The 16,762-nt window shown below is 34.2% G+C and overlaps 1 protein-coding gene across 11 annotated transcripts in view; it reads right to left on the reverse strand.

Moving 5' to 3' along the window:
- Phf14 (PHD finger protein 14) overlaps positions 1-16,762 on the reverse strand; it is a 284,212-nt gene that overhangs the window by 221,865 nt on the left and 45,585 nt on the right. For all 11 annotated transcript variants that reach the window (XR_010045211.1, XR_010045215.1, XR_010045212.1 and 8 more), the window contains 2 exons: positions 12,267-12,404; positions 342-488 (listed from right to left, as the gene is read on the reverse strand). Coding sequence is in view for 8 of the 11 variants with exons in the window: in XM_063242147.1 (XP_063098217.1) it covers positions 342-488; positions 12,267-12,404 (285 nt within the window). In the remaining 3 variants the exon portion in view is untranslated. The remainder of the gene's footprint in view (positions 1-341; positions 489-12,266; positions 12,405-16,762) is intronic.

Genomic DNA, 16,762 nt, shown 5'->3' on the forward strand with positions numbered 1-16,762 from the left:
TACTGTACATAGAAAACCATTTTAAATGATGAACAAACTCACCAAATTCTCTGCATAAGTGGAAACTAGACTGAAAAATACCTGTTCAATATATTATGCTCTAAGTTTCCTCTAAGCCATATTTTTCAATATGGAAATATACTTTATAAATAGCTGCTCTACTGACTTCCTGAGAAGAAACATACTCAACTACACCCTACTCACCACTTACCTCAACCATAAAGCAGTTCTTAGATAACTAAGAAAATCTCACAATTATATTTCACATGTTTATTGGCAAACACGTAAGATCGGTAATCTATAATCTTAACAGGAAAATAGTTTTGGCATGATCCTCATACCTGTGCTTCTGGTGAGAGCTGTTTCTCTCTCTCTTGCAAAGACATTTTACAATAGGATTGCAGAGCCAAGTAGTTTTTTCTCTTCCACTTTCTGTCCAAACGATCTGCATGTTGCTTACAATAAGCAAAAAATGGATCTGCTATATCCTATACAAAAAAAGAGAGGGGGAACATTTTAACTTCAAAATGTAATTTAAAAAACCTAACAGCAAAGAAAAACTTCTTTCTTTGAAGAGTGTCCTAGTTTTGGATAATTTCACAATAAACTCTAGAAGTAATTTTTGTACATTATGATAGATTTCTGCTTTAAAAACAAACCAATATAGCAAATTCAAATTTCAACTAAGCTATTTTTTTCCCCCTTAAAGAAGCTGAAGGTATAACTTAGTAGCAGAGAACTTGCTTAGCATGCCTAGGGCCCTAAATTAATCCCCAGCACTGCAAAAAAGATAAAAAGAAAATAAAGGACCTCGTGGATTTACAAATATTGAAAGCAAATCTTATGCATTACTTGGATGTATGTGTATATCTCAAAAAAACCTCAGTTTTAAAAAATCAAGATTTAATAACAGAAACAAGAAATACTGAAGTTCTATATGTATCGATTAATACTGCAAAGCAACAATTCTATATATTCAAAACTACAGGACTACCAAAGACAGACAATTCTAACTGGTTAGTAATGCATGGACAGATTCTCCCCAAGGGAAAGAAGATTAAGAAGGCCAAACCCTGATACTAATACAAGTTAGGTTTCTGTCTTATATCCTTACATAACTTCAAATGGGAATATAGTTCTCTCTCATGTACTAGCCATAATGTGTATTTTATTTTTCATAAAAAGTAGGGTGCAAAAGAATTTATTCAATCAAAAACAGAAATAATTTAAAGATGTTACCAAAAAAAATTAATTTGCAATGTGGCCATTATCAAAATAAATAGTTCATTCTTAAGTCTTTCCCAAGGAGGATCAGTAAACTATCCATATAGTTTTATTTAAGTTATTTTAAAAGGGTTTCTTAGTAAAATAAGGATTTATAATCCAAAGAAAAACAACACTAATAAAGAGGCACACGTAAGAAAGAATAGAAAATAATAATTTTTAAAATCTAATGTGTCCTTAACATTAAAAAAAAAAAGAAGCATAAGGAAATTCTGTAGTATGCTAGCCACAGATGTCACAGTATACAGTCTAGTACTACTTATAAGATCACAAAATTTTGGGATAAAAAACCTCAATATAAATCTATGTGCCACCAGTTACTATTTCAACTTCAAAAAAATTGTTCAACATCTGTGGGCATCAGTGCCTCATTAGTAAAACAGGCCTCAATAATCACATCATAGAGCTATCAAAACAAAATACAAAAACGTAAGTTAGGAGACTGCATTAACATACATTCACAGGCACACATCACTGCTTTCTACTGATGTGTTCCAAACCTTGATGAAAACTGCTAACTACAAATAAATGTCGAATGAGATCTCCGCCCAAACACCCAGATTTACATAGTTACTCTTTTTTTTAAGATAAGTGAAGTTGAAACTGAATTGTTAGGAACAGAGGGCATACTTTCGTATATGAGGTAAACATAAGGACCAAGATTACATACTTATCAAGTAATCTATTTAGAAGTGCAGTGGGCATCTTGAACCCATCCTGTCGAAAAGTGTGCTCAATTTCACTTTCTCCTATAGTGAGTCTGCTCCTCCTTCTCCAACTCAGTAAACTGCAAATCAGCTCTACCAGACACTCAAGCCTAGGTCATAACAACTTGATTCTTCTCCATTATACTCTACAGTCTATTAGCAAGTCTACAAACTCTGTCATATATATCTCTATTACTTGCACCCTTTAGTCTGTGCAACAGCTTCCTAACTAGTCTCCATTCTACCACCCTTGCATACCCATGATTTACATGGAACACAATAATCAGAGCAGTCCTTTTAAATCTTTGGTCAATTCATATCTACACTATGTAAAATTCACAGCTTCCATTCAACTTGAAGTAAAAACCCAAAGTCCTTCCCATGTTCCTTTAGGTGCTGCATTATGTCCTCCTGTTCTCTCCATGATTCCTTCCTTCTCCGTTACCAATCTAAGCCCCTAACACTGTTATAGTAACCACTGTCTGTTTCCCATCTCAGGACCTTTGCATATGCTAGTCCTGCTGTGTCTAAGACTCTCCCCACAAATTCATGTCACTTATCACTCTTCCGCTTACTTTTATAAATGTAATCTTACTAGAAAGTCTTTTCATCATCTTAATATCCTTCTTTCTTTATTCTCTACTTTTTCTTACTTTAAAATATGAAAAGGTTGGGCTGGAGGTTTAGCTCAGCAGCATAAGCGCCTGCCTTGGAAGCAGGCAGTCGTGAGTTCGATCCCTGGTACCAATAAAAAGGAAAAAGACAAAAAAAAAAAAAAAATATGAAAAGGTGGTTAGCTACCTTTAGGAGCACTGGGAGCAGGGCAAGCATACCTGTAGTCCCAGCACTGTGAGAGGCAGGAGGTTTGCTTTGAGTTTGAGGTAGCCTAAGCTACATTATGAGTTCAAGAGCAACCTGAACTACACAGTAAGACTCTGTTTCAAAAAAAAAAAAAAAAAACCAAACAAGCAATACATAAATAAATATAAATTAGCTAAAATAAAAGAAAGATAGGCCTAAAATGGAGCTAAAGTTTTTATTCTTACCGGGAAACATTTTATTTCTATCATTTTTGTCCATACTCAGCACTTGTCCATACTCAGCATTTTTTATGGTTCTGTTTACTAGTTTCTTCACTTAGGAAGACACTGGTCCTCAAAGTGACATGTATATATCCTTACAGATTCCTCTGTCCCAATACTGGCTCACTCCTCTGCACATAAACCTAGGTTCTCAATCACAATGAATGAATGGTTTCACAGAGTACTGTAATTCTACCTTTAAATATGGATTGTACTGTCTATCAAAGTTTGTCACTCTTTGATACAACTTGACAGATGTCATCATTTGGACATGGAAACGCCCCCCAAAGTCTATGTGTTAAAGCCTCGGTCACCACCTTGGTGCTGCTCAAAGTGGTGGGAACTTTGAGAGGCGGGACTTTGTAGGTGAAGGCAACAGCAGCTCATTCCTGCATGGGACTGCAGAACGCTCGTCCTCTCCCTGCTAGGACGAAAGCAGCTGTACTCCATTACACACTCCAATCACAATGCGCCATCAAAGGCCAAAGTCACAAGGCCCAATGATCAGTCATGGGCTGTAAACTAAAACTGCAAGCCAAAATAAAACTCTTCAGTTTATAAACTGATTTTCTCAAGTATTTACTAAGAGTATGGAAGCCAACTAGTATACATGGATCTTAGAACATGAATTCAATAGCCACTATTGTACAGTTGAAGCTCAACCTATAATGACTCAAAATTTTTTCATTTTATGATGATACAAAAGCCATTTACATTCAGTAGAAACCACACTTTGAATTTTGATCCTTTCCTAGGCTAGCAATATAGATATAATAGTCTCACAATATTAGAAGCAGTGGTGATGAATCACAGCTTCCAGCCAGCACATGAACAGGTGAGTACCACGTTGCCAAGCTCTGATGTTCAACAAGTTATGTTTATTAATCATCTGTTCAACTTACAATTATTTTCAGCTTATGACGTTCTTACCAGGAGGTAACCCCATGATAAATGAACAGCATCTCTATCCTTGCTCCATAAATACTAGGTGAATTATGTTTGTGGACTAACATATAATATGGTGAATCAAACGCAGAATGACCAATTAATTTTTAAATTAATTTTTAAAAATTAATTAAAATTCATTAATCTGCAACCATTCAATAGCTAAAGTAACAACTGCAGAATTGTAGAGATCTTTTATGATTCTTTTCCTATCCTACAGTTATAGTTTATTTCTTAAGTCTGCAGTCAAGTCTGAAATTTCAAGATAACAAAGACTAAAAAAGTAAACTATATGTTTGAACAAGTTATCATTAATTTGCCATGCCAGTACTTGAAAATTTTAGGAAATTTCAGACATAAAAACAATTTTAAGTGTAAATACAGTGTCCAGATGCTGGAAGCCCAGAAACCAAAAGAGAAAAATAAATTTGCCAATACATATACTTTATCCTTTAAAGGTATGCACCACATAAAAAACCAAGCCAGTAGCTATTTAGTATTTCTTCCTGCATAAATTATCAATTTATATTCTCACCCACAGCATGAGAGGCTTTTAATTTTGCCATCCCCTCAGCAATGCTTGTCACTTTCCTTTTGTTGCAAAGCTGTAGCCAACCTAATGGGCATGAGATAGATCTCATTGTGATTTTGATTTCCTTACAGATTAGTGATGTTGAACACCTTTGTCTGCATACTGGTCATGGGTTTATCTTCTTTTGCTTACTTTTCTAAGCAGGCTTTTTGGGTTTTGTTACTGAGTATTTAGCACTCTTCACACATTCTGGATAATAACCCTTTATCACATGTATAATATGAAAGATTCTCTCCCACTTTGTGGGATCACCTTTTTATTATACCAATTAAGGCTGAAATATTTTAATCACTTTTTTCAGTGCCAAGGATTGAACCCAAGTTCTCATGCCTGCTAGGTAAGCCCTCTACCACTCAGCTTCATCTCAGTCCTATTTTATCAATTCATGAGCCACTCACATATTCAGGAAATGTACCTACAATTTTGATAAATTAAATATAAATTTATATTAAACACGTTACTGTATTTTGGATTATATTTTTATAAACTAATTTTAAATATATAGTAGTTTTTAGCTCTCATAAAAATATATTTTTATTCACCTTTACATTAAAAAAACTAACACTCCAGGAAAGAAGCCTTGCCTTTCTATTCCCATAAGCCAGCAGAGGCCACATAGGCCAGAAGAGAACCAGGAAGGAAGCCACTCCACCACACACAGCAGGGAGAAAAAATGAAATTCCCTGTCCTCCTCCTTAAGCAACAGGCTGCTTCTGAGGAACACAGGCTGAGATGATAACAACTGAAGTTAAAAAACAACCTAGCACTTGTATTGTCTGATTGACTTCGCAAACCTAAAGCTGGTAGTTTGAGCAACTATTCAGAGGATAACAATATGCAATGTAGTAACTATGGTGGATTCCCTACTGTTTTATTTTTGAAATCCACAATCAAGTTTTCACTGTTTTGTTTCATTTCATTGTTCTGTCCTATTCCCTTTAAAATAAAAAAAAATTAAAAACTAACACTAATCTACCTAGCAACAAATAGGACTTTATCCAGGAGAACAAAACTAAATTTGGCATCATATTTACAAAAATGTTGAATGTCAGACTTATTAAAAACCAACACAGCATTTCTTTCATACAAACTATGCATAATTCAATAATTATACAACAGTTTATCCAATTGTACCTTGTACTTTTCTTTTTTTTTTTTTCTTTTTTTTGAGACAAAGTCTCACCATATAGTTCAAGGCAGCCTTGAACTCACTGTGTAGCCCAGGCTAGCCTCAAACTGTGAGCAATCATCCTGCCTCAGCATCGTTCCTCAGCCTCCCACCTGCTGGAATTGTAAGCATGGACTACCATGCCCAACTACCTTGCACTTTTATATTTAATACATATGTAATACATATAATACATATATAGTTAAAACTGTATCTTTCAGGGAAACAAGAGTGAGCCTATGTTAATGTATTCTGCAGCAGAAGCTTCTCTTACCCAACAGTCTATCTAAAATAGTAGTCATGATCTGCTTTTCACTATTTCAGAGTTACTGATCTACAATTATTATTTTATTCTGTATTGTCTTAATTTACTGTTACCATTTCAAATTCATTACTTTAAATTGAGGGTTATTATGCCGATACAAAGAAGAACTTATGGCAGACATCCCAATTCAGACAATGATACAACAGTCACAGAATTATTTCAGAACAACAGTACAATGTCTCAATTAAACAAAATAGAACCGACATGATTTTATCTGAGTAGTTACTTATTATTTGTTAAAAAATGGATAGAGTTCAGTGTCACAAATGGCTGCCTGAAAAGTGCAAGGTCATGAGCTTGATTCCTGGCACACACACACACAAAAGTGGGCAATTATATGTAAACTATACATGTCAAATGATTTTAATTAATTTTTTAAAATAACAATCACAATGGGTGTTTCTGCATATAACGTACGTCTGGAAGGTGTGAATAAAAAAATGGCATGAGAAAAAAAAGAAAAGTAGGAAAAACTAAGGAAAAGCCAGACAAACAGAGACTCATTAAAGTTTGGTGTAGGGCTATATAACCAGTATGAGCTGTAATGACAAAAGGCAAAGTAATTGCCTTTCACTCTCTGGAATACACTTTTTCAATGAAAAAAATATTGTTTCCTTCCATAACAATCTAAAAACTAAACTAATGTTTAAACAGGTGATCCATGCATATAAAATATATTAAAAAAATTTTAAGTAACCTTGACTAAACATTGTTCTGATTTTTTACTTCTCTCACTAATAAATGCAAAGTGAAAAAAAATCTCATTAGAAATAAAGCTTAGGAAGGAAAGAACAACTATTAAAGCCCTACTCTGAAGAGAAAAGCTGGAAGAAGAGATCACTCCTGTAATAGGAAAAACTGGGTTAAGAGATCAGGACCAAAGAATACAATGCCCAAAAAGTTTGTATTTTTTTCTAGTGCGAGGCAAAGGAGGGAAATTGGGAAAGGTGATATTTGTTTTTCTTTTTTTATTCTTAACAAGTGGTTCTTCTTTTTTTCTTTTAATGCCTGGTACAAAGATCTATTTCATCTGGCATAAGTACATGGGTATGCTATAAAAAAATGGAAAAAAACTGTTAGCTACTTAGGCTAGCTGTGGCAAACTGTGTTAGCTGATGACATCCAATAATTTTCTTCCCATGCATTATTCTTTGCAAAGACCAATTTCTTTGACAGAAATTGAATCAGATTTCATTTCTCCAGCAGTCTCACTAGTACAGTGGCTACAAGGAATCTATTTCAACACATAAGATGATCAAAAAGTATACTGAGAGTATACGTACAAGAGAAATTTTCATCCCTTCCTTCGTCCCTTTTTGCTTTAAATACTATATTGTATAAGCACAGTTCTTAGAGGTATTTAAGTCATGCTGAGAACATCAGACACCAAATTTAAGGACAAAAAAATACAGAAATAAACTGAAAACAAAAAACAAAAACATGATGATGTTGGTGATGATAAAATAAGGCTGGAGCATTATACTACTTATCATTTGAGATGGTCAATACACTGTTTAGGCAGCTGAAAGCCTAGAAGATATACAACATCTTGAAAAAGATGAACAACAGTCCCAAGATCTAGCCATGGTGGGACTCAGGCAACTTATTCTTCCGCCCTCTTGGTAAACACCCGTGGTGTGGGCCAGGAAGAGAACCATTACCTGTAAGCCTACTGCCACACAGGCTGAAAATCAAGCACTCCCCCTCCACCCCACACCCCCGCCACCCCATAGCTACTGGGGATATATGCCTCAGCATCTCTTGGGAGGATGACCATATGCAGTATAGCAAATACGGGGGATTTCCTTCTATCTTCTGTTTGAAAGCAAAGGTTGTTTTCACTGTTTTGTTTTGTTTTGTTATGTTTCTTTTGCTCTACTAGGTACTCTCAATTGGTTTTTATAATGTTCTATTTTTGCTTTGATTATGCTATACTTAATTGACTGGACAACTATTATGAAGTTAACGAGATAAACCATAGTACCTATCCCAGTATCCTACTGTGAAATCCTGTACCAATTTCACTGCATTGTCTCGATTGGCTTTGCTCTGTCTTGTGCTGTTGCATTTTTACTTTCCAAATAAAATTAAAAAAAGAAAAAGATAAACAATCAAAACACACACATCAGCAAGGAAAACCTTGTCCAAGGGTTTTAAACAAAAGAATGCTAAAATCTAACTTAGATTTTAATGAGATTATACTGGCCAGGCTTAACCACTGCCTTTGTTTCCTTGAAATGGGATTGCCAACATTGGGGGAGGGGAGTGTCAACTCTGGTCTTTCCTGTTTTACAAATTAAGTTATACTGGGATGTATTCACACTCAACTGGTTATGTATTGCTTTTGGCTGCTTTCATACTACTATGGTAAAGTTCAGTATATACGACAAACAAACCACAAGACTGCAAAGCCTAAACTATTGACTATCTAGCTCATATTGAAAAATGTACCTCTTTTCTGGAAAAGCAAAAATTGCAAGAGTTCAATTATTAGGCAATAAAGAGTGGTTTGGACTAGGTAGCAGCAGTGAATTTTTTAAGAACTAAACTTGTTCTGAAAATACTACTGAGACAATGTGACGTCTAAGAGACTATAGTCTGAATTAACTGCTATAAAATTAATCCAAGGTTAATTTTTAAATAAGGTTTAAACTACTAAATGTCTAACATAGTCATACAAAAGCCACTGAAATTTCCATGTAAAATAACTAAATTTAAACAATGTAACTTGACAAACTCAGTCAAAAGTATTTGACCCATCAAGAATTCATTCTTAACAATCCTGATTCCCAAAATATTAAAAGTACCATGTTAAGGGGCTCAATATCTAAATTGAGGCCTTTAAATTTCACTCATGAATGATTCTAATCCATTAAAGATTACAGGAAGGAAAATCACTAATATCTATAAATAATATATTGAAATGAAAATTTTCTATATAATAGTGTAACATTGTTCAAAGTAGTATAATGATAATAAACTTTAATCACAGAAGAAATTACTATGTAGATGTTGGAATGTAAGTAATTTTAAGAATAACTATATAATATGAAAACACAATGACACAAATTTTCAGTCATAACTGAATCTGTGCTATAGCTCAACACTGTTTGAACATCTTTCAACAATACATATTATATCATTGTTTAGCATGGTTTAAGTATTCTTGTGAAGAATCTAGAATACTTTCAAAGTTGATTAAAAAGCACAGAATTTCAAATAAGTCCTCGCCAGTGTGATAAAGCACTATGCCAGCAGCTATAAAAAGTTATTTAAAAAAAAAGGTTTGTAATACCATTATATGAAATTAACATACTTACTTTATTGACCATTCTTATACAGCCAATATAAGTCCATTAGAAAAATGCAAATTAAAACTATACTGAAATACCACCTTACCCCAGAAAGACCGACCATTATTAAGAAATCAATAACAACTCCTGGCAAGGATGTGGGAGGAAAAAGCAGGCCTTTCACACTGTTGATACAAACATAAACTAATGTAACCACTATGGAAATCAGTATGAAAATTCCTCAAAAATTAAAAACAGAAATACCATTTTATCCACTATTCACCTTCTAGGTATCTTCTTTAAAAAGTTAAAGTCATCATATTTCAGTGACACATACATACCTATGTTTATAGCAGAGCAATTTGTAATAGCTAAATCTTGGAAACAGCCCATATGACCAACCAATCATGAATGGATAAAGGAAATGCAGTATTTATACACAATGAAGTACTCCTCTACCATAAAGAAAGATAAACTTGAGGGATTCATAGGTAAATAGATTCACCTTGAGAGAATATAATTAAGTGAAATAAATCAGACATACAAGTTTAAATATCACATGGAGTGTCTTAATAGACTCTTACATGAGAAACTCCAAAAAAATAAAAACAAAGAGCAAAATAAAAAATAGATAATAAGAAATAGACATATATTTCTCAATTGAGAGAGGGAACAAGAAATGGAGGGAAAGATAAGGAGGAAAAGGAGATAGAGAAAAAAGACTGAGGAAAAAAATGGAAATAGAGCTTTTGCAAATTAGAAGGTGACCAAGAGTTCAAAACATCAGGAAAGCATGGAAGTGATAGGGAATTAAAACAGAATTAACATTTGGTATACACATGCACAACTCCCCGTGATAAATATAATCATTATGTACTGCACACATACACTAATAAAAAATAAATTTTAAAAAGCAATTTAAAGTAAAAATACTGAAAGGGTTTTGGCCCAGACACGACTCTGTAGTCAGGAAAGCCTCAACCGGAACCAGGAAGCTCCTATCTCCCCCGCCTCTGGAAATTTACCTATGGCACCAAACCTAGGACCAATGGGCTACCTGTGCATCCCTAATGCCCCCTTTAGGTTCCACCCCAAACCGAGGCACTTATGTGCCTCACTCCATATGTTCCACAGAGAGATCACCTGACTCCAGTGGTGGGGGATGCCGTCATCTCTCTCCATGTTCTCAGAATAAAGGCTGCTTTTTGTTTTATACTTCTCATCTTTTGGAAATACTTTTCATCTTTTGGAAATAACCCTATCAAATACCATATAAAGTGTCGCACTAAATAAATAAGTCTTCATAAAAAAAAAAAAAGCCATGGAAAAAACCATAGATCCAAGGGAAAAAAAATCACAGATTCAACTTGATTAACAAGTCTTTAAAAAAAATTTTAGGCATGGCTGTAATCTCAGCACTTGGGAGGCTGACGCAGAGGATCATGGTGAGTTCGAGACCAGCCTGAGCTACATAATCAAATTCAAGGCCAGCCTGCGCTACATAGTGAGATCCTAGCTCCAAATAAATAAATAAATAAATAAATAAAATCTTAGGAAGGCTAACGAAAAAATAAACAGGCTTCCAAACAATACATCTACTTTAATTTAAAATGTTTCTTAATTTTACAGTGTTAACATTCCATGAATATGAATGTACAGGATAACCATGTACAAATAACCAAAAATGATTACTTTAAAAAACAAACCTCACTAATACCTATTTATACAAAGTCTTGAATTATGAAACAGTGTTCAACCTTTATAGTTTTCTAATTCTCTAAGTGCTTATCATAACAAACCAGAAAAATAAGTAAATATGCTATCACTTCCCCCAAAAAAGCAGCAACTACAGAGGAAAGCCAGTTTATCACTCCAGAACCTACCTCATCAGTTATGGAAAACAACAAGCAAGGAAGAAGCCTAAGCACAGACACACACAGACCACACCATCTAGCTTACTTTTACATTTTGTTTGTTTCATTTTAATCTTCATGTCTGTAGATGAAGAGATGTGTCCTAGTTCACGACCCTGACACTGCACAAAGGACGAATGATTACTGAGTCAATGTCCAGCTCAAACTCCAAGAAGATCCACAGACACACCCATTAACTGAGATCTTTCAGTGTGAGCAAGTCTCCTAAGGTCAGCCCTGAAGTGAAGTCTCCCTAGTCTTTTACCGATAGAACCAGAAAGCCAGAACCCAAGAAAAAAGAAAGGTATCTGGGCAGGACCTCATGAATGGGATGGTCAAGAGAGTCTGTTAAATGACTGACTTTGGATCTAATTTGAATAATAAAGAAATAGTGGAAGAGGAAAGCCAGAGCTTTCAATCTTTGACGCAAGGCCTTTTTCTTTTTCTTTTTTTTTTTTTTTCTTTTCTTGTCTTTTTGAGACAGGGTCTCCCTATGCAGTTCAGGCTGACCAGAAGATCACTTTGTAGATCAGGTTGGTCTCAAACTTGCAAAGATCCTCCTGCCTCAGTGCTGGGAATACAGACATGGGCCATCACATCAAGTTTAAAGCCATACAATATGATAGGACTGTGACTTCTGGTCCAGAAGGGTGTATTTTAATCTCTAAGCATGCACTCCTGGGGATTTGAGGCTTGTGGCACCAAAAGTCCCTTACTTTTGCGTACCTATCTCATGCATACTTCTACCCAACAGCTCCTACAGAAATGCATTCTCTAAATCACTACACCATACAGTTCCATTACACCCTACTGTTTTGTCCATAGGTTTTTCACACATTTTTGCTTATTACCTAGGAATAGACCTTCTGTCTTCCCAAAAGGATTACTGTCTTTATGGTGCTATTACAAGAGGAGTCTTATGGACATAATCACCAATTACGGATTAAATGAACCTACCTCTTCTGCTGCTGCCTCTGAAAGCAAACCTTCTTTCTGGGCACAGGTTACATGAAAATAGGCTCTGCACATCCCTGCATCACAGCTAATGCAAACTCCAGTCCTAGCAAAGCGAGGATCTTCACAAAAGCTACATTCCTATAACAGAACAGGAAGATTGTCAGAGGAAAATTATTTCCAAAATGAAGACTGCATGCTCATATAATCCTATTGCTAAATATTTAGATTCTGAAGAAATATTACATAATAGTGAACTAACAGAGTGTCAATACAAGAAATAATTGTAGGCAAGCCAAGAGTTTATATGAAAAAGGTAATTCTCTATATAGTTTCAAGGAATAAAAATTCAACTAACATAATAAAACAATTATGTGAAGATTTAGTATATGCTAATACTATTCAAATTGCTTCACAAATATTAATATATGTAATAACAACACAACTACATTAGAAGTGACAATTATTCCCATTTTACACATGAGATAACTGGGATTGGTTATAGGTTATAGGCACTTGCTCAAAATAACAAAAAAACTTACTGGAAATCAGATTTCATACCAATCTTACTTTAAAACCTGCCATTAAGCTATACTAAATTTTCATTTATATTGCTTGAAAAATGAAAAAAAAAAAAAAAGAAACTATCTGCTAAAAATTTTCACATTATCTCCAAAAATATCAGACATTTTTAAAAACACCTTTTAAAGTAAGTTTGATAAAAACAATTTGGTGAGATTCATAGTGATATAGAACACAGCAAATTATTTATATAGTTTCTATTAAAAAGGGGAAAAACTATACAATGAGAAGTACATATTGCTAAATTATCCAAAACTTCCCATCCTTAACAAAAAAGGTGAACCTAATCCCAAAATATAATTTGCATTAGTAACAGAAATCCTCATAAAAGCCAAACCTACTAAAATGTGAAAGACTATCAATTGGCAATTAAAGAAGTGGTTAGTGTATACATTCTAAGTTGACTAAATATGAGGGAAATATGTAAAGGGGAAAATAAAAGTTTGATTAGACACTAAAAATATTGCTTTACTATTACAATAGTTGGTGACTACTCCCTGGGAGGACCAGTTATCAAAAATGAATGGCACAAAGAGAGTAAGAGTCAGGGAACAGATGTAAAACATAAAAATTCTGAAATCCTGGCATTCTATTATCTAGCTGTGGGACTTTTTCCTAAGAAAGTAGATTATGTACAACGTACAATAGTAGCAAAGAGCAATCTAACCACAGACCAAAACAGACAGAGACAAAACGCAAAAAAAAAAAAAAGGGCGGGGGAAGGAGAAAGAGGCAAATGGAAACTAAAGGATGCAATACTTTGTGAGAATCAATTCTTCTAAATCTAAAGAGTCTTCTACTCCAAATTGGTTAAGATAGTCCTCTAAGTGATTCATTTAATATAATAGGAAATTGAGCAAAGAATTTCACAATCTGTGCAAGGAAAACTTTGCAGATAATAAAGTCTTATTAGGCTATGAAATAATCTATCAAAGAAACTATAATCTTCCACAATCGCCTCAATTATTTAAAATGTCAGTGAACTAAGAAACTGAGAAAAGAGATAAAACATAATCAGGATGGAGAAATAAGTACACAATGTGACATACAAGAGATATCCCAGATATAACTCATGACACTGAGTTTGATTTTGTAGATGAGGCAGAGTATATAATTTTCAATTCCACTTCCCAAGGATACTTCATTAAAGCAAAATAAATTAAAGCAAGGGGCCATTCGCTCTGAACTTTCATACAAGCGAACCAAATTTTAATTTAGAGGAATTCCATGTAACAGGCAAAATTTTTTTAACAAATGAGTTTCAGCTTGTAACAAACAGCCAACTAACCCTTAGCTGTGTAACCTGAGATTTTCCACCACAGTCTATCCATACAAAGGAGACACATACCTACAGTACATTAAGAAACTACTTTGCTTCCACATTAAACATACAAAAGCATGCTCAGAATGTAAACACAGAGCTTCCTGAATCTTTTCTAGTTTTTTGTTATGACTGGTTCATTAATCTTTTAATGTTAAAATAAACTGTTACACTTACTTCATCTAAAGTTTTAACAGGTTTGTGTGTATGTCAGAAGTTCAATCAAAGGAGATTTCTAGCAACCCCCAAGAGCAATGAGCAACCAAGAGAGTTCAGAAGACCAGTGTTTGCTGCTCCTGTTTGTAACTGTAGAATATGAGTAGGCAAGTTCTTCTCAGATTCAGGATCCACAAACCTGCCTTTTTGAGCTCTCCATCTTTGAGAATTTCTTTAACCAAACTGGACCAGAATCAGAATCAATCTAATAAATAACTGGATTTGGTTCAGGTCTCATGTAGGTACTTTTTTGAAAAGGGGTCTGAATCTAAGGAATCTTAGGTCTCCAAATCCTATGACACCAGCTAGTTCTATGTTCAAAACTTACAGGTACAGACGCTGTCTGAACACTGAGAAATATGGGTAAGTTCACCTTACTAGGAATAACTTAGAACTACAGTAATTGTGACAAAATCTGTCAAGTAAACATATGCTATTTTACTAGTGAAAAACCTTCATTATGATATAGCACATGCTTCTACAAATAATGAAATATTTTTAAGCAACTGAAAACTATTGTTATATGTCAGGTAGTTCACAATCACATATTCCTGTTTTCACTAGAAATTAAAGTTGTTGAAAGTTAACTCTAAGTTAATCAAAGATAACAAAACTAGATATAATAAGATAAACAATATTTCAGTTGAGTGAAGCCATGAGATATGGCGGGAATATTTTTGCAAGGGATATGTTTTATTATCAAGATTAATTTTTTTCTACAGTAGAATGACTGTCACACATTTAGAAAGAGATTTTTAAAAATAGGACAAAAACTGATGGATATTAAAAAAAAAAAAAAAAACTGCATGGCCAGGCATGGTAGCAAACACCTCTAACCTCAGCATTTTGAAGCCTGAAGCAGGAGGACTGCTGTGAGTTCAAGGCCAACGTGGCCTCTATAGTGAGTTCTGGCCCAGTCTGAACCTACACAGCAAGCAAGACCCTGTCTGGAGTGAAAAAAAAAAAAAAAACTGCACAAGGTTTGTAGAACACACAAGTTAAGAAAAGACTTCTATGTGTAATGGGCCTAAGATCTAAAGGAAATTACTTTCAAGTCTTTCAAACTGAACATTAACATCAAAATACAGTTTCAAAAGTAAAATAATACAAAATCAGAATTTGGTTTTCTCTATTAAAGAAATCAGGTTTTCTTGGAGAACTAGTCACCACTTAGTAAGACATTTTGTGTAAGATTTTTTTTCCCCCTAAGTAATCTGCCTAGATATAAAGGATTGTGAGTCCTACCAAAATAATCTTCTGTGTATCACACCATCTTTTAACAGGTCTTTGTTTACTTAAGAAAACTGAGTCCTCTCCATTAAAAGAACTAAAGTTTTTCTACATTTATGTAATTTTAGGTATCTGTCCAAAGAATTTTTTAATTGTCACTCTGGATAATTAAACAGTGCTTCAGAGTGATCCTGTGATCGTATTTAATCAAGAGTTTTAAGCCTTTTGACATCATTAAGAACTTACAAAAACCAAATTCTAACAAGTGATTTTTATCTTTAACTAACTCTGGTATATCTCAGAAGGCCTCTCAAAGATTCCAAAGATTTTTTTGCTTGTTCTTTATACACAAGAGATATAAAACCAATTGGGCTTAAAATATTATATTTGAATAGGAAATATTGTCAAATGAGAAATTATCTTTAATATTACTTGAGAATTTTTAACTGCTTACAGACATGCTTAGGAAAAAATGTTCCTATTGATAATTACTTAAAGCAGTCTCTTCTAGGTTTTGTGCTTGTGAATTATAAAGTTGCTATCATAAAAGGTAGGAACTTCCATGTCCCACAATGGTGAACTGGATAACGTGTATGACTGCAACCTAACTAGAAAATATGGACAAAAATTTTGTTGTTTTTAACTACTACTTAAAAGAATCAGAGAGGTAGAGTTACCTAAGGACCAGGAATTAAGTTCAGGATCTGAGGCTTTAACTAATTCTGGTGAGGGCAGTTAAAGTTACTGAGGTACCCTAATTTCCAAAGTTAAAACACAGGATTACTGGGAAAGAAACGAGTGTCCAAGGATAACGAGACAGTATTATAAGGAGAGATCAGAGTTCAAGGAGGATATTTCAGATATAACATCAGAAACTTTCCAATTTCTGAATTTTCACTATTAGAATATTATAGTGTTTAATAATCTAGAAATTCCTGCTATGATCTGATGGTTGATGCTCCCTCAGAATTCACACGTAGGAAGCTAATATCAAATGTGATATTATCAAGAGGTCTTTTTGACAAGTTATTAAGTCATGTGAGTTCTTCCTACATAAAGGAATTAGCACCCTTTTAAAAGAGGGTGCCCCTTTCAGCCAGGTGAGGACACAGAGACAAGATGCTATGTCTGAGCACAAACAAACCCTCAC

The sequence above is a fragment of the Cavia porcellus genome, unplaced genomic scaffold (genome assembly GCF_034190915.1).
Source record: "Cavia porcellus strain 051 isolate PalLab524CR breed Dunkin Hartley unplaced genomic scaffold, mCavPor4.1 scaffold_2, whole genome shotgun sequence".
Taxonomy (NCBI): domain Eukaryota; kingdom Metazoa; phylum Chordata; class Mammalia; order Rodentia; family Caviidae; genus Cavia; species Cavia porcellus.